Source organism: Heteronotia binoei, chromosome 1 (genome assembly GCF_032191835.1).
Source record: "Heteronotia binoei isolate CCM8104 ecotype False Entrance Well chromosome 1, APGP_CSIRO_Hbin_v1, whole genome shotgun sequence".
Taxonomy (NCBI): Eukaryota; Metazoa; Chordata; class Lepidosauria; order Squamata; family Gekkonidae; genus Heteronotia; species Heteronotia binoei.
The window spans coordinates 282,575,523-282,593,290 of NC_083223.1; the positions used below are offsets into that span (position 1 = coordinate 282,575,523).

At 52.2% G+C, this 17,768-nt stretch overlaps 1 protein-coding gene across 1 annotated transcript in view; it reads left to right on the plus strand.

Moving 5' to 3' along the window:
* ARNT (aryl hydrocarbon receptor nuclear translocator) overlaps nucleotides 1-17,768 on the plus strand; it is a 108,504-nt gene that overhangs the window by 21,746 nt on the left and 68,990 nt on the right. The window contains exons 2-3 of the mRNA XM_060256460.1: nucleotides 11,343-11,454; nucleotides 13,363-13,404. Of these exons, the coding sequence (XP_060112443.1) occupies nucleotides 11,343-11,454; nucleotides 13,363-13,404 (154 nt within the window). The remainder of the gene's footprint in view (nucleotides 1-11,342; nucleotides 11,455-13,362; nucleotides 13,405-17,768) is intronic.

Genomic DNA, 17,768 nt, shown 5'->3' on the forward strand with positions numbered 1-17,768 from the left:
TGATCCAACAGGGCTCTTCTAATGTTCTTCTCAGGGGAAGGCCTCAACCTCTCTGCCCTGTTGTTAGCCCTCCAGAGGAACTGGTTGGCCACTGTGTGAGACAGGAGGCTGGACTAGATGGACACTCCCTGGTCTGACCCAGCAGGGCTCTTCTGATGTTCTTCTCAGGGGAAGGTCTCAACCTCTCTGCCCTGTTGTTAGCCCTCCAGAGGAACTGGTTGGCCACTCTGTGAGGCAGGAGGCTGGACTAGATGGACCCTCCCTGGTCTGACCCAGCAGGGCTCTTCTGATGTTCTTCTCAGGGGAAGAATTCTGATGTTCTTCTCTCTGCCCTGTTGTTGGCCCTCCAGAGGAACTGGTTGGCCACTCTGTGAGACAGGAGGGTAGCGTAGATGGACCCTCCCTGGTCTGACCCAGCAGGGCTCTTCTGATGTTCTTCTCAGGGGAAGAATTCTGATGTTCTTCTCTCTGCCCTGTTGTTGGCCCTCCAGAGGAACTGGTTGGCCACTCTGTGAGACAGGAGGGTAGCGTAGATGGACCCTCTCTGGTCTGACCCAGCAGGGCTCTTCTGATGTTCTTCTCAGGGGAAGGTCTCAACCTCTCTGCCCTGTTGTTAGCCCTCCAGAGGAACTGGTTGGCCACTCTGTGAGGCAGGAGGCTGGACTAGATGGACCCTCCCTGGTCTGACCCAGCAGGGCTCTTCTGATGTTCTTCTCAGGGGAAGAATTCTGATGTTCTTCTCTCTGCCCTGTTGTTGGCCCTCCAGAGGAACTGGTTGGCCACTCTGTGAGACAGGAGGGTAGCGTAGATGGACCCTCTCTGGTCTGACCCAGCAGGGCTCTTCTGATGTTCTTCCCAGGGGAAGGCCTCGGCCTCTCTGCTCTGTTGTTGGCCCTCCAGAGGAACTGATTGGCCCCTGTGTGAGACAGGAGGCTGGACTAGATGGACCCTCCCTGGTCTGACCCAGCAGGGCTCTTCTGATGTTCTTCCCAGGGGAAGGCCTCGGCCTCTCTGCTCTGTTGTTGGCCCTCCAGAGGAACTGATTGGCCCCTGTGTGAGACAGGGGGCTGGACTAGATGGACACTCCCTGGTCTGACCCAGCAGGGCTCTTCTGATGTTCTTCTCAGGGGAAGGCCTCGGCCTCTCTGCCCTGTTGTTGGCCCTCCAGAGGAGCTGGTTGACCACTGGGTGAGACAGGATGTTGGACTAGATGGACCACTGGTCTGACCCAGCAGGGCTCTTCTGATGCTCTTCTCAGGGGAAGGCCTTGGCCTCTCTGCCCTGTTGTTGGCCCTCCAGAGGAACTGGTTGGCCACTGTGTGAGACAGGAGGCTGGACTAGATGGACACTCCCTGGTCTGACCCAGCAGGGCTCTTCTGAGGTTCTTCTCAGGGGAAGGCCTCGGCCTCTCTGCCCTGTTGCTGGCCCTCCAGAGGAGCTGGTTGAGACAGGATGCTGGACTAAATGGACTAAAGGTTCAATCCAGCAGGACTCGTGGTATGTTCTTAAGCTTTCGAGCGTTAAAGCTCCATTTGTAGACTCACGTTAGGTATAAACCCTGGAGCTTTTTTGTGGTTTCAGGAGAATTCTGGGCCTCAATAGTTAAGTAAGAAAATGGAGATTGTCTCTGTCTGTCTCTCTCTCATTTTTGTTGCTCTCAGTTCTCCATTTTCCTGCTGAAACCATTTGTCGATGCAATCTCCTGTTTGCACTGTTGGCTGTGGTTAGAAATTGATTTTTCAGCTCCGCAAATGCGAGAAGAAACGGAACTGTGGGCGTGTTGCGTCACTGGTGTTCTGTTCTGCTTCCCCCCCCCCCCGCTCCAGACAGGATTTCTACATGAAGATGATCTTATTAACTTTGAAAAAAAAAAGAAGAAGAAGAGGGGAAGGGGGTAGAGGAAAGCCCCGGAGAGCGCTTAGGATGGTTTACGACTTGTTCGTCTGTATTTTTTTTACAGGCTTGTGGTATTAATTAGATCATGCCTGTTCCAGCTGGGATGGACTCCTGAAAGGCCTGCGGCAGGGTTTTAAATGATATTGGTGGGTGTTTTTCCACGAGCGCCTCCATATAAAACACGTCTTTTTCCTGTATTACGTTTTTTTATTCTAGCAGAGTTCTTCCATCTGCACAGCGCAGTTCAGCAGAGGGTTTGGAGCGAAGCTTGTTCTGGTTTTCCGATTTGCGGTTCGCCGGCCAAAGTTCCACCTTAACCCCGAGGAGCGTTAGCCGAGCCGTTGTTACGGCTGACAAAAATGCCGGCTGTACCTTTGCGATGATGTCACTGTTCCCAGAATTTCTGATAGCAGAGGCACCCACGTGCTTACCTGCAGTGGGGGGATTCTATCAGGAGCTCCTTTGCATATTAGGCCATGCCTCCCTGATGTAGCCAATGCTCCAAGAGCTTACAAGGCTCTTTTTTGTAAGCCCTTGGAGGATTGGCTCCATCAGTGGTGTGTGGCCTTACATGCAAAGCAGCTCCTGTTAGAATTCCTCCCCTGCTTACCTGTCCTCAGAGGAACTCGTCCCCTGCGTTCTCTGTGTGAGTTCCTGCGGTTTTTCTTCTTGATCGGCAAATCCAGAGTACCAGTTCATGCAGACAGACAAAGCACAAGCTTTTTTTCTTTTACCTTGCGTGTTTCTGATTGGATGATATGATCTTCTTGAACCTGAGCAGAGATGGGGCAGAATTCCTGGTATCCGTCGGAGACTGGTTGGAAGTGTGTCAGGCTAGAACAGTAAATCATGCAGAGACTTAGTGGATTTAAATGAAATCAAAAGCTCAACATTAGGAAGAACTTCCTGACCATTCGAGCGGCTCCTCAGTGGAACTGGCTTCCTCCTGGGGAGGTTGTGGGCTCTCCTTCCTTGGAGGTTTTCAAACAGAGGCTAGATGGCCATCTGACAGCAATGAGGATCCTGTGAATTTAGGGGGAGGTGTTTGTGAGTTTCCTGCATTGTGCAGGGGGTTGGACTAGATGACCCTGGAGGTCCCTTCCATCTCTAGGATTCTATGACTGTTAAGAGCGGTTCCTCAGTGGAACAGGCTTCCTCCTTGGAAGGTGGTGGGCTCTCCTTCCTTGGAGGTTTTTAAGCAGAGGCTAGATGGCCATCTGACAGCAATGAGGATCCTGTGAATTTAGGGGGAGGTGTTTGTGAGTTTCCTGCATTGTGCAGGGGGTTGGACTAGATGACCCCGGAGGTCCCTTCCAACTCTAGGATTCTATGACTGTTAGAGCGGTTCCTCAGTGGAACAGGCTTCCTCCTTGGGAGGTGGTGGGCTCACCCTCCTTGGAGGTTTTTCAACAGAGGCTAGATGGCCATCTGACAGTAATGAAGATCCTGTGAATTGAGGGGGAGGTGTTTGTGAGTTTCCTGCCTTGTGCAGGGGGTTGGACTAGATGACCCTGGAGGTCCCTTCCAACTCCAGGATTCTATGACTGTTAAGAGCGGTTCCTCAGTGGAACAGGCTTCCTCCTTGGGAGGTGGTGGGCTCTCCTTCCTTGGAGGCTTTTCAACAGAGGCTAGATGGCCATCTGACAGCAATGAGGATCCTGTGGATTTAGGGGGAGGGGTTTGTGAGTTTCCTGCATAGTGCAGGGGTTGGACTAGATGACCCTGGAGGTCCCTTCCATCTCTAGGATTCTTTGACTGTTAAGAGCAGTTCCTCAGTGGAACAGGCTTCCTCCTCGGGAGGTGGTGGGCTCTCCTTCCTTGGAGGCTTTTCAACAGAGGCTAGATGGCCCTCTGACAGCAATGAGGATCCTGTGAATTCAGGCAGATCATGAGAGGGAAGGCAGGAAGGGTTGCATCCGTCTTTAGTTCTCATAACCATTTCTTACATGTCCAGGGAAATGCTGATCACCCCTTTGGGGTCAGGAAGAATAGAGTAGGGTTTGCTTTGGGAATGGGGGGAGAGGAGCTGTGAATTTCCTGCAACGTGCAGAGGGTTGGACTAGATGACCCTTGGAGTCCCTTCCAGCTCTGGGTGTTTCTAACAGGTGGCAGTCCATGCACACAGGACTCTTCTGGTAGCTCATGGCTTTTGGAATGCCTGGGAAAATGGCAGCAAGGAGGGTTAGCGAATCCGACATCCAGATTCCCACTTTCAGTTGGTTTTATTGCGCGCCTCTTTCCCTCTGTGTCTGCTTCCTTTTGAGGGGCCGTCTTTTGCCTGGCAGGGCCCCCCTCTCTCAAAACTGCATGACTGGTGGAAATCCCAATGGGGGAATCACTGCCCTTGGATTTGAAAATCTGCAGCTGGTGCAGAGTGGGGGTGGGTGGAGAGTGGAGATCAGTCTCCTTGCTGTCAAGGCAGCATATCTTTATCAGCTTTGTAACAGCACACTTCCGTTTTATGGAGTTCTAATGCTGCTTATGTCTAATGTGTCGTTTTTTAATGGATTAAGAACACAAGAAGAGTTCTGCTGGATCAGATCATGGAGGGTCCATCTAGTCCCGCCTTCTGTCTCATATAGCGGCCAACCGGTTTCTCTGGAGGATCAACAACAGGGCAGCCCTTCAAGTCCTTGAAGATGGTGATCCTATCACCTCTCAGCCGCCTCCTCTCCAGGTTAAACATCCCCAGCTCCTTCAGCCTTTCCTCACAGGACTTGGTCTCCAGACCGAGACCCCTCTGGAGCCTTGTTAGTCAAAAGCTCTACCTGGGCATGTCCGCTTTCTAAGAACACTTGGTGGGGACTGTAGAAGGTTTCGGCAAGCCCCTCAGTGCCCCGAGGCAATCACATTGGGGACTCTGGTGTACACTCACAATTTTTCCTTTGTTTGGTCAGTAGCTGCCTCAAATGAAGGGGAGTTGGGAGCGTATTCTTGGAATAAGCGTTGAGGTACTTACATAGACACCAAAATAAGTTATTGATCCAGAGAGCCAGTTTGGTGTAGTGGTTAAGTGCACAGACTCTTATCTGGGAGAACCAGGTTTGATTCCCCACTCCTCCACTTGCAGCTGCTGGAATGGCCTCGGATCAGCCATAGCTCTCTTGGATTCCCCACTCCTCCACTTGCAGCTGCTGGAATGGCCTTGGGTCAGCCATAGCTCTCTTGGATTCCCCACTCCTCCACTTGCAGCTGCTGGAATGGCCTCGGATCAGCCATAGCTCTCTTGGATTCCCCACTTCTCCACTTGCAGCTGCTGGAATGGCCTTGGGTCAGCCAGAGCTCTCTTATCTGGGAGAACCGGGTTTGATTCCCCACTCCTCCACTTGCACCTGCTGGAATGGCCTTGGGTCAGCCAGAGCTCTCTTGTCTGGGAGAACTGGGTTGGATCCCCCACTCCTCCACTTGCAGCTGCTGGAATGGCCTTGGGTCAGCCAGAGCTTTCTTGTCTGGGAGAACTGGGTTGGATCCCCCACTCCTCCACTTGCAGCTGCTGGAATGGCCTTGGGTCAGCCAGAGCTCTCTTGTCTGGGAGAACTGGGTTGGATTCCCCACTCCTCCACTTGCAGCCGCTGAAATGGCGTTGGGTCAGCCAGAGCTCTCTTATCTGGGAGAACCGGGTTTGATTCCCCACTCCTCCACTTGCACCTGCTGGAATGGCCTCGGGTCAGCCAGAGCTCTCTTATCTGGGAGAACCGGGTTTGATTCCCCACTCCTCCACTTGCAGCTGCTGGAATGGCCTTGGGTCAGCCAGAGCTCTCTTGTCTGGGAGAACCGGGTTTGATTCCCCACTCCTCCACTTGCAGCTGCTGGAAGGGCCTCAGATCAGCCAGAGCTCTCTTATCTGGGAGAACCGGGTTTGGTTCCCCACTCCTCCACTTGCAGCTGCTGGAATGGCCTTGGGTCAGCCAGAGCTCTCTTGTCTGGGAGAACTGGGTTGGATTCCCCCCTCCTCCACTTGCAGCTGCTGGAATGGCCTTGGGTCAGCCAGAGCTCTCTTGTCTGGGAGAACCGGGTTTGATTCCCCACTCCTCCACTTGCAGCTGCTGGAAGGGCCTCAGATCAGCCAGAGCTCTCTTGTCTGGGAGAACTGGGTTGGATTCCCCACTCCTCCACTTGCAGCCGCTGGAATGGTCTTGGGTCAGCCATAGCTCTCGCAGGTGTTGTCCTTGAAAGGGCAGCTGCTGTGAGAGCTCTCTCAGCCCCATCCACCTCACAGGGTATCTGCTGTGGGGGAAGGAGATTGTAAGCTGCTTGAGACTCTGATTCCGAGAGAAGGGCGGGGTATAAACCTGCGGTCTTCGGTCTTCTTATAGGCCTTCCAGTGGATTTAACTGGTAGGTAAATTGGCCACCAGCTTAGTTAATTTATTGGCAGGAGCAAATTGTAATGATTGGAGGTGCGGGAAAGAAGTAGGAAACTGTTGCACACTGGGCTTTCCTTCCAGCAAAGAATCGTAGGTTTCATTGGGTCAACTTAGTCAGGTTTTGAGTAGCTCAGAAAAGAACTTGCGTTGATATCTGGGTGGTCTGAAAATCCATTTCATTGAGACCAGCTAGAAGGCAGTTTTGAAGTCGCCTGAATGGCGAAATGTGCGATTTCCAGGATTGTTTCAGAGGCTTGAAGTTGAATGTTAGGAGGTCTGCTGTAAGCTGCTCAGCTGAAGGAAAGCGATGGATGTAACTTGGCTGTTACACCGAAGCGTCTCCTGGTGCTTATTTTCTTCTTGACCAAAGCGTCTCTTACGCTGAGTGAAGAGCCAGTCTTGGTTTTCTTCCCTTTAATTAGAGGAGAATCCAGGTGGTATCCCTTTTAGGGTCTGCTTGGAGCACCTGTTTCACTAGGAGGAGCCTCTCTTGTAGAAGAGTTCTTGGCTTGCAGTGTCCCAGTACTTTTGTGGTTGCTGCCCCGCAACAACCAGTTCGTGGTGGCGCTCACTGCGCATGCGTTAAGTGCCATTAAGACGCTTCTGACTTCCGGCAACCCTGCGAATTAATAACCTCCAGAATGCCTGATCAGTAACAGCCTTGTTCAAGTCTTGCATGCGCTATCCTTTTTCAAAACCCCCAAAGCGCCAATAGCCTCAACAAGTAAAAAAGGTCAAGGTAGTCCCCCTGTGCAAGCACCAGTCGTTTCTGACTCTGGGGTGACGTTTTCACGGCAGACCTCTTTGCGGGGTGGTTTGCCCTTGCCTTCCCCAGTCATCTACACTCCCCTCCCCAGCAAACTGGGTACTCCTTTTACTGATCTCGGAAGGATGGAAGAAGAAGAAGAAGAATTGCAGATTTATATCCCACCCTTCTCCTTGAATCAGAGACTCAGAGCGGCTTACAATCTCCTATATCTTCCTCCCCCACAACAGACACCCTGTGAGGTGGGTGGGGCTGGAGAGGGCTCTCCCAGCAGCTGCCCTTTCAAGGACAACCTCTGCCAGAACTATGGCTGACCCAAGGCCGTTCCAGCAGCTGCAAGTGGAGGAGTGGGGAATCCAACCCGGTTCTCCCAGATAAGAGAGCCATGGCTGACCCAAGGCCATTCCAGCAGCTGCAGGTGGAGGAGTGGGGAATCAAACCCTGTTCTCCCAGATAAGAGAGCTCTGGCTGACCCAAGGCCATTCCAGCAGCTGCAAGTGGAGGAGTGGGAAATCAAACCCTGTTCTCCCAGATAAGAGAGCTCTGGCTGACCCAAGGCCATTCCAGCAGGTGCAAGTGGAGGAGTGGGGAATCAAGCCCGGTTCTCCCAGATAAGAGAGCTCTGGCTGACCCAAGGCCATTCCAGCAGGTGCAAGTGGAGGAGTGGGGAATCAAACCCTGTTCTCCCAGATAAGAGAGCCATGGCTGACCCAAGGCCATTCCAGCAGCTGCAGGTGGAGGAGTGGGGAATCAAACCCTGTTCTCCCAGATAAGAGAGCTCTGGCTGACCCAAGGCCATTCCAGCAGGTGCAAGTGGAGGAGTGGGGAATCAAGCCCGGTTCTCCCAGATAAGAGAGCTCTGGCTGACCCAAGGCCATTCCAGCAGCTGCAAGTGGAGGAGTGGGGAATCAAACCTTGTTCTCCCAGATAAGAGAGCTCTGGCTGACCCAAGGCCATTCCAGCAGCTGCAAGCGGAGGAGTGGGGAATCAAACCCTGTTCTCCCAGATAAGAGAGCTCTGGCTGACCCAAGGCCATTCCAGCAGGTGCAAGTGGAGGAGTGGGGAATCCAACCCGGTTCTCCCAGATAAGAGTCTGCACACTTAACCACTACACCAAACTGGGTTAGGGAAGGCTGAGTCAACCTGGAGCCGGGTACCTGAACCCAGCTTCTGCCAGGATCGAACTCAGGTCGTGAGCAGAGCTTAGGACTGCAGCTTTACCACTCTGTGCCACGGGGCTTCAACAAGTTTGGAGACCCCTAATCTGCACATGTGTTGACGGTCCCTTAGATCGAGATGAGTTGCCCTGTTCGTCGGTCTGTAGCAGTAGAAAAGAGCTAGACAAGAGCTAGCTTCAGGACAAACAAAATTTGTGGCAGGGGTTGAGCTTTCACTGCCCACTTCATCAGGTGGTATCTGAAGAAGTGAGCAGTGACTCAAGAAAGCCATTCCCCTGCCACAAATTGGGTTAGACCAGTGTTTCCCATTTGCAGGGTCGTGACCAACCGCAAGAGCTGCAAAGGCTGAGCTCTGTTTGGCTTCCTTCCTTCCCCTGTCTCTGTGTTGTGCAGAGAAAAGCTAGCCTTGAAGACTGATGCAGGCTGCAAACCCTGAGCTCCGTTTGGCTTCCTTCCTTCCCCCATCTCTCTGTTGTGCAGAGAAAAGCTAGCCTTGAAGACTGACACAGGCTGCAAAGTCTGAGCTCTGTTTGGCTTCCTTCCTTCCCCTGTCTCTCTGTTGTGCAGAGAAAAGCTAGCCTTGAAGACTGATGCAGGCTGCAAAGCCTGAGCTCCGTTTGGCTTCCTTCCTTTCCCTATCTCTCTGTTGTGCAGAGAAAAGCTAGCCTTGAAGACTGACACAGGCTGCAAAGTCTGAGCTCTGTTTGGCTTCCTTCCTTCCCCTGTCTCTCTGTTGTGCAGAGAAAAACTAGCCTTGAAGACTGACACAGGCTGCAAAGTCTGAGCTCTGTTTGGCTTCCTTCCTTCCCCTGTCTCTCTGTTGTGCAGAGAAAAGCTAGCCTTGAAGACTGATGCAGGCTGCAAAGCCTGAGCTCCGTTTGGCTTCCTTCCTTTCCCTATCTCTCTGTTGTGCAGAGAAAAGCTAGCCTTGAAGACTGACACAGGCTGCAAAGTCTGAGCTCTGTTTGGCTTCCTTCCTTCCCCCGTCTCTCTGTTGTGCAGAGAAAAACTAGCCTTGAAGACTGACACAGGCTGCAAAGTCTGAGCTCTGTTTGGCTTCCTTCCTTCCCCCGTCTCTGTGTTGTGCAGAGAGGAGCTGGGTTGCCTCTCCTTCCTTCTCCCCCCCTCCCAGTGTTTGGGAGAAAAGCTGGTGTCCACTGGCACTTTAGACCCATGAAGTGTTCTTCAAGGTATGAGCTTTCCTGTGCCTTGCAGTATGTTCTTTTGGGGAGATTTCTCCAGGAGGCCTGGGCGTCAAAGAAGGGGGGTTGTGTATTTTTCAGCAAGGAGGGGTGGGGAGTGGGCATTCCAGTAGCTATTTTTTTTTTTACCAAACGACCCCTGGGCAGAATTGTTGCTGGCTGGGGCCATCTGATGGTGAAGAAGGCTTTTTTTTCTTTGCTCCTTCCTTCCTTCCTTCCTTCCTTCCTTCCTTCCTTCCTTCCTTCCTTCCTTCCTTCCTTCCTTCCTTCCTTCCTTCCTTCCTTCCTTCCTTCCTTCCTTCCTTCCTTCCTTCCTTCCTTCCTTCCTGTGCAAGAGATGCTCTGTCTGTATTCTTGGTGCTGGGAGGGGGGGAAGCAACAGTGGGAGGGCTGCTAGTGCCCTGGCCCCCTGGTGGACATTCTGGAAGTGACATCACAGGAAAAGGTGGAGTTTTGGTTCAGTGTGCCCCAGAAGTGACGTCACTTGACCCTTGACACCACAGGAAATGACATAATTCCTTTCTCCCAGCTCCACCCCCAAAGGCTCCTGGCTCCACCCCCAAATTTTAGTGGGTCATGAAGGAGAAGTGTAAAAACCACCGGGCCTCGGGAAAGAAAAGTTTGGGAAACCCCGTGTTAGACTTGAAGGTGTTCTTGGACTCTTGCTGTTTTCAATTACTTAGAATGGGGGTGTCGAACTCATTTGTTATTTTAGATTAGGGTTAGGTAGCAGAGATATAAACTTTATAAAGGCCACAAATGCAATTAAAGTGGTTTTTTTTAACAAAAAAACCTTACACTAAAACATGTTTAAAACATGAGCACTCATTGTTCTTAAAGGTGCTTTCTTTGTATTTCTGCCATGGGATCCAGGGAACTGGGCAAAGGAAGCTCTGGCTCTTTCCTTCCTTCCCCAGGGGACCAGGAGGGGGGACGAGCCTCAGCCAATAGAAGGAAGAGAGGCCTGGCTCAGTAGCTCTGCTGTGCAATTGAGAGAGCCTGGCAAAGCAAGCTATTCCTCCCCAAGGGAGGAGCCTCAGCCAATGGGGAACATAGAGGTTTTGCTCTGTACATACGAATATATGAAGTTGCCTTATACTGAATCAGACCCTTGGTCCATCAAAGTCAGTATTGTCTTCTCAGACTGGCAGCGGCTCTCCAGGGTCTCAAGCTGAGGTTTTTCATGCCTACTTGCCTGGACCCTTTTTGGAGATGTCAGGGATTGAACCTGGGACCTTCTGCTTACCAAGCAGATGCTCTACCACTGAGCCACCGTCCCTCCTGTGCAATTGAGCAAGCCTGGCAAAGCAAGCTGAGACGCAGAAGGAAGCAAGTGAGAGGGAGACGGAAGCAGACGACAGCCAGTTGCTCGGGGGGGGGGGGCTGATAGGAGCCCTTTGGGGGCCTGAATCGGCTCCCAGACCACGTGTTCGACACCCCTGAATGTCCATTATGTAGTCTTTAAAAAAATCATTTTTGGCTATTACCTGAGTTGGCTTTCTGTGTGCCGTAGTGAAGGCGCTATAAAAACATTATAAAAACCAGCCGGCTTGGATTGGTTAATAGTTCTCCTGACAGCGGCTTTGTGGGCCGGCATCGATCCTCCCCGCATCCTGGAGCCGTCAGGAGCCGCGCTGTGGGCGGACGCAGGCTGGAAGCAGGGAGCCGTCTCTGCCGTCTTCTCGAAAGCCACACGCGCTTCTTCGTGCGCTTCAGAGGGTGCTGACAAACCCATTTGTCTGCTGGTCGCCAAGGCGCCCTGCTCTCTTTGCAGAGATGTGCCTGGTGCCCTCCCGGCTGCCGGCGTGGCTTTATTGAGTCTGCGGATGCTCCAGTTTGCCTGACTGCAGAACGGTCGGCGGCGCGATTTGAAGCAGATGTCGCTCCGGGAAGAAGCGTCACTGTCGTCTCTGTCTCTTTTTCTCTCCGTCCAGAAATGGCGGCGGATGTTCCTTCCTTGGGCACAGGGGTGGCGTCTGGAACGTCCGGATCAGGCTCTCAAACTGGAGGAAGCGTCATCCCGAGAACAAACAAGAGGAGGCCAGGGTAAGAGATCCTTTACGAACTTGGAAGAAGGGTGCCGCTGAAGCTTTGTGGGTGTGCTGCGCAGGAGGAAAGGAAAGGAAAGGAAAGGAAAGGAAAGGAAAGGAAAGGAAAGGAAAGGAAAGGTCAGGTCCCCTGTGCAAGCGCCAGTCGTTTGCGACTCTGGGGTGAAGTTGCTCTCACAACGTTTTCACGGCAGACTTTTGTTTCAAACAATTTTATTAGTAACATATGGTAACAGACTTTTGACGGGGTGGTTTGCCATTGCCTTCCCCAGTCCTCTACACTTTCCCCCCAGCAAGCTGGGGACTCATTTTACCGACCTCGGAAGGATGGAAGGCTGAGTCAACCTCGAGCCGGCTGCCTGAACCCAGCTTCCGCCAGGGATTGAACTCAAGTCGTGAGCAGAGCTTAGGACTGCAGTACTGCAGCTTTAACACTCTGCACCATGGGGCTCTTCAAAAGGAAAGGTCCCCTGTGCAAGCACCAGTCGCTTCCGACTTTGGGGTGATGTTGCTCTCACGACATTTTCATGGCAGACTTTTTACGGGGTGGTTTGCCATTGCTTTCCCCAGTCATCTACGCTTTCCCTCCCGCAAGCTGGGGACTCCTTGGACCGACCTCAGAAGGATGGAAGGCTGAGTTGACCTGGAGCCGGTTACCTGAACCCAGCTTCCACCAGGATCGAACTCAGGTCCTGAGCAGAGGGCTCCAACTGCAGTACTGCAGCTTTACCACTCTGCACCACGGGGCTCTAATTATATTAGAGGAAAGGAAAGGTCCCCTGTGCAAGCACCAGTCGTTTTCGACTCTGGGGTGACGCTGCTTTCACAACGTTTTCATGGGAGACTTTTTACAGGGTGGTTTGCCATTGCCTTCCCCAGTCATACACTTCCCCCCCAGCAAGCTGGGACCTCATTTGACCAACCTTGGAAGGATGGAAGGCTGAGTCAACCTCAAGCCGGCTGCTTGAAAACCCAGCTTCCTCTGGGGATCAAACTCAAGTCATGAGCAGAGCTTAGGACTGCAGTACTGCAGCTTTACCACTCTGCGCCACGGGGCTCTTTTGTTGGTCTTAAGGAAAGGAAAGGTCCCCTGTGCAAAGCACCAGTTGTTTCCGACTCTGGGGTGACGTTGCTTTCACAACGTTTTCACGGCAGACTTTTTGTGAGGTGATTTGCCATTGCCTTCCCCAGTCATCTACACTTTCCCCCCAGCAAGCTGGGGACTCATTTGACCGACCTTGGAAGGATGGAAGGCTGAGTCAACCTCAAGCCGGCTGCCTGAAAACCCAGCTTTTGCCGGGGATTGAACTCAGGTCGTGAGCAGAGCTTAGGACTGCAGTACTGCAGCTTTAACACTCTGCACCACGGGGCTCTTACTGGGTAGGAGGGCACTCAGGAAATCCGCTGGCAGTTCTCTGGGTTTTCATGAGCCATAGGCCTTTCTTTTCCTTCTGGTTGTTTCTAGTGTGAGAGCCAGTTTGGTGTAGTGGCCAAGTGTGCGGTATTTGTGAATTTCCTGCATTGTGCAGGGGGTTGGACTATATGACCCTGGAGGTTCCTTCCAACTCTATGATTCTTATCTGGGAGAACTGGATTTGAGGCCCTGCTCCTCCACTTGCAGCTGCTGGAATGGCCTTGGGTCAGCCGTAGCTCTGGCAGAGCTGTCCTTGAAAGGGCAGCTGTTGTCAGAGCTCTCTGAGCCCCACCCACTTCACAGGGTGTATGTTGTGGGGGAGAAACGTAAAGGAGATTGTGAGCCTCTCTGATACTCCTTTGGGTTGTGAAGGGCAGGGTATAAATGCAGTCTCCTCTTCTTCTTTGTTGCTGTAGGGCTGAAGCTGGAACAGCATTAATCGAATAACAGTTGTCACTTCTTTCCTTCTCTTTGTTCCTTTTCTTTTTTTAGGCTTGATTTTGATGATGATGGCGAAGGAAGTAAATTTCTCAGGTGAGGAGGGCTTCTTTGTCAAGGAGGTGGGTGGGACTTGGGGTTCTGGTTCTGGAGCTAAAAGGGTTTTTTGGTTTAGTGGTTTGGTGTCGTGGTTAAGTATGTGGACTCTTATCTGGGAGAACCGGGTTTGATTCCCCACTCCTCCACTTGCGGCTGCTGGAATGGCCTCGGGTCACCCATAGCTCTCGCAGGAATTGTCCTTGAAAGGGCAGCTTCTATCAGAGCTCTCTCAGCCCCACCCACCTCACAGGGTGCTTGTTGTGGGGGGAGAAGATATAGGAGATTGTAAGCCGCTCTGTCTCTGATTCAGAGAGAAGGGCGGGGTGTAAATCTTCAGTCTTCTTCTTATCTGGAAGAACCGGGTTTGATTCCCCACTCCTCCATTTGCGGCTGCTGGAATGGCCTTGGGTCAGCCATAGCTCTCGCAGGAGTTGTCCTTGAAAGGGCAGCTGCTTTGAGAGCCCTCTCAGCCCCACCCACCTCACAGGGTGCCTGTTGTGGGGAGGAAGGGAAAGGAAATTGTAAGCCGCTCTGAGTCTCTGATTCAGAGAGAAGGGTGGGGTATAAATCTGCAGCCTTCTTCTTTCAAGGAAGAGTTCTTCAGAACTAGGCCCCTTTTCTCCCTTATTTGCATAAGTGTTGCAAGGAATTCCCGAGAAGTGGGTGAACAAAAGTGTTTGGTTCCTAATGACCCAGCTTTCCTGCCAGATCAGTAACCCCTGTTAGCCACAGAGGAACGTGTCTGTCTACAGGGGAGGGGCCGTGGCCCAGTGGAAGAATTTCCGCTTTGCATACAGAAAGCCCTCGGTTCAATCCTCGGCATCTCCAATTAAGGGACCAGGCAGGAGGTGATGTGAAAGACCTCAGCCTGCGACCCTGGAGAGCCATGGAGAGGGGTCATAGCTCAGTGGCAGAGCCTCTGCTTGGCATGCAGAAGGTCCCAGGTTCAATCCCCAGCATCTCCAGTTAAAAGGACCAGGCAGGAGGTGATGGAAAAGACCTCAGCCTGAGACCCTGGAGAGCCATGGAGAGGGGTCATAGCTCAGTGGCAGAGCCTCTGCTTGGCATGCAGAAGGTCCCAGGTTCAATCCCCAGCATCTCCAGTTAAAAGGACCAGGCAGGAGGTGATGGAAAAGACCTCAGCCTGAGACCCTGGAGAGCCATGGAGAGGGGTCATAGCTCAGTGGCAGAGCATCTCCTTGGCATGCAGAAGGTCCCAGGTTCAATCCCTGGAATCTCCAGTTAAAAGGAGCAGGCAGGAGGTGATGTGAAAGACCTCAGCCTGAGACCCTGGAGAGCCATGGAGAAGGGCCATAGCTCAGTGGCAGAGCCTCTGCTTGGCATGCAGAAGGTCCCAGGTTCAATCCCCAGCATCTCCAGTTAAAAGGAGCAGGCAGGAGGTGATGTGAAAGACCTCAGCCTGAGACCCTGGAGAGCCATGGAGAGGGGTCATAGCTCAGTGGCAGAGCCTCTGCTTGGCATGCAGAAGGTCCCAGGTTCAATCCCTAGCATCTCCAGTTAAAAGGAGCAGGCAGGAGGTGATGTGAAAGACCTCAGCCTGAGACCCTGGAGAGCCATGGAGAAGGGCCATAGCTCAGTGGCAGAGCCTCTGCTTGGCATGCAGAAGGTCCCAGGTTCAATCATCAGCATCTCCAGTTAAAAGGAGCAGGCAGGAGGTGATGGGAAAGACCTCAGCCTGAGACCCTGGAGAGCCATGCAGAAGGGCCATAGCTCAGGGGCAGAGCATCTGCTTGGCATGCAGAAGGTCCCAGGTTCAATCCCCAGAATCTCCAGTTAAAGGACCAGGCAGAAGGTGATGTGAAAGACCTCAGCCTGAGACCCTGGGCAGCCTCTGCCATTCCGAGTATGCAAGTATCGACTTGGATGTGCCGAGAGTCCGATTCAGTACAAAGCAGCCGTGTGTTAATGTGCTTCATGTTTACACACACTTGGCGCAAAGGAACTCTTGCCCTGGTTTGGTCTCTTTCCTTTCGACTACTCAGAGAAAGGTTGTCATTTTGCATGTGAGAGGCAGTTGCGGAAGATGAACATATGAAGCTGCCTTATACTAAATCAGTCCCAGGGCCGGCTCGCCCACTAGGCAAACTAGGCGATTGCCTAAGGTCCCGGGAGGGTGGGGGCGCCAAATTGGGCTCCCCACCCCCTCCCGGCACCCCAGGCAAGCACCTAGTTTGCCTGCCTCCTCCACCCTCCGGCCACTACCACCGCCCACCCCTCTGTTCCTTTCCCTTCGTCTCAACCGTGCCCCTCCACCTCCTCCCTTCCTCCCCTTCCCCACCCCATGTCGATTTCAATGCCAGAATGCGGTTCTAGCGCTGCGTTCCAGCTATCTAAAGCCCCCCTCCTCCCGTGGGCAAAACGGCGCCATGGGGTTGGGCCGCACTCACAGTCTGTCAGGACAAGGGTCCTGAAAAGGCGACTCCACTGCCGCTGACTCCTCTCCCATCCGGGAAGCGGGGAGGGGAGGAGTCAGCGGCAGCAGAGCCGTGCTTTTAGACACCGGACTATAAGAATAACTTTATTGAAAAATGGTTTCCATATCTTGAATATGTGAACTCAATTGCCTCTGTAGAAGAAATAGTGCCTCCTGAATTGTTGAACTTTATCGTTCTGTAATTGATTGATCTATGCTTCTTTTTTGTAAAACCAAACTTTGATATAACTTTTGCATAAGCGTTATTTATAAGAACATAAGAACATAAGAGAAGCCATGTTAGATCAGGCCAATGAACCATCCAGTCCAACATTCTGTGTCACACAGCGGCCAAATATATATATATATATATATATATATATATATATATATATATATATATATATACACACACACACATACACACACACACTGTGGCTAATAGCGACTGATGGACCTCTGCTCCATATTTTTATCTAACCCCTTCTTGAAGGTGGCTATGCTTGTGGACGCCACCACCTCCTGTGGCAGTGAATTCCACATGTTAATCACCCTTTGGGTGAAGAAGTACTTCCTTTTATCGGTTTTAACCTGTCTGCTCAGCAATTTCATCGAATGCCCACGAGTTCTTGTATTGTGAGAAAGGGAGAAAAGTACTTCTTTCTCTACTTTCTCCATCCCATGCATTATCTTGTAAACTTCTATCATGTCACCCCTCAGTCGACGTTTCTCCAAGCTAAAGAGCCCTAAGCGTATTTAAGTTCTTGTTTGTAACATTTTTTTTAACAATAAAATTGAAATTAAAAAAAAAAAAAGCATATGAAAGCTTACATTCTGAATAAAACTTAGTTGGTCTTAAAAAAAAAAAAAGAACAGTTGTCCTGTGAAGTGGGTGGGGCTGAGAGAGCTCTGACAAAAACTGCCCTTTCAAGGACAGCAAAGAAGACTGCAGATTTGTCCGGTGAATGCAGCCCGGTTTTGCTTGCCAATCCAGTGATCGGGCCGGGGGAGGGGGGACGTGTCTTTCGATAGCTGGAACGCGGCACTAGAGCCAGTTGCGGCATTGAAATTGACGTGGGGTGGGGAAGGGTCGGGAGGGAGGGAGGAGGAGGAGGAGGCGTGGCGGAGAGGGGAGGAGGCGCGGGGGGAGAACGGAGCTGAGGTTTTCCACGCCTCCTTGCCTGGACCCTTTTTAGTTGGAGATGCTGGGGATTGAACCTGGGACCTCCTGCTTACCAAGCAGATGCTCTACCACTGAGCCACCATCCCTCCCCTAACTGGCAGCAGCTCTCCAGGGTCTCAAGCTGAGGTTTTTCACGCCTACCTGCCTGGACCCTTTTTAGTTGGAGATGCTGGGGATTGAACCTGGGACCTCCTGCTTACCAAGCAGATGCTCTACCACTGAGCCACCATCCCTCCCCTAACTGGCAGCAGCTCTCCAGGGTCTCAAGCTGAGGTTTTTCACGCCTACCTGCCTGGACCCTTTTTAGTTGGAGATGCTGGGGATTGAACCTGGGACCTCCTGCTTACCAAGCAGATGCTCTACCACTGAGCCACCATCCCTCCCCTAACTGGCAGCAGCTCTCCAGGGTCTCAAGCTGAGGTTTTTCATGCCTACATGCCTGAACCCTTTTGAGTTGGAGATGCCGGGGATTGAACCTGGGACCTTCTGCTTACCGAGCAGATGCTCTACCACTGAGCCACCATCACTCCCCTAACTGGCAGTGGCTCTCCAGGGTCTCAAGCGGAGGTTTTCCACGCCTACTTGCCTGGACCCTTTTTAGTTGGAGATGCCGGGGATTGAACCTGGGACTTTCTGCTTACCAAGCAGATGCTCTACCACTGAGCCACTGTCCCTCCCCAAAGAAGGAACTGATGGGTACAATTTCAGGCTCGCAGTGGCCCTTCTTATTCCCTCAAGCCATAA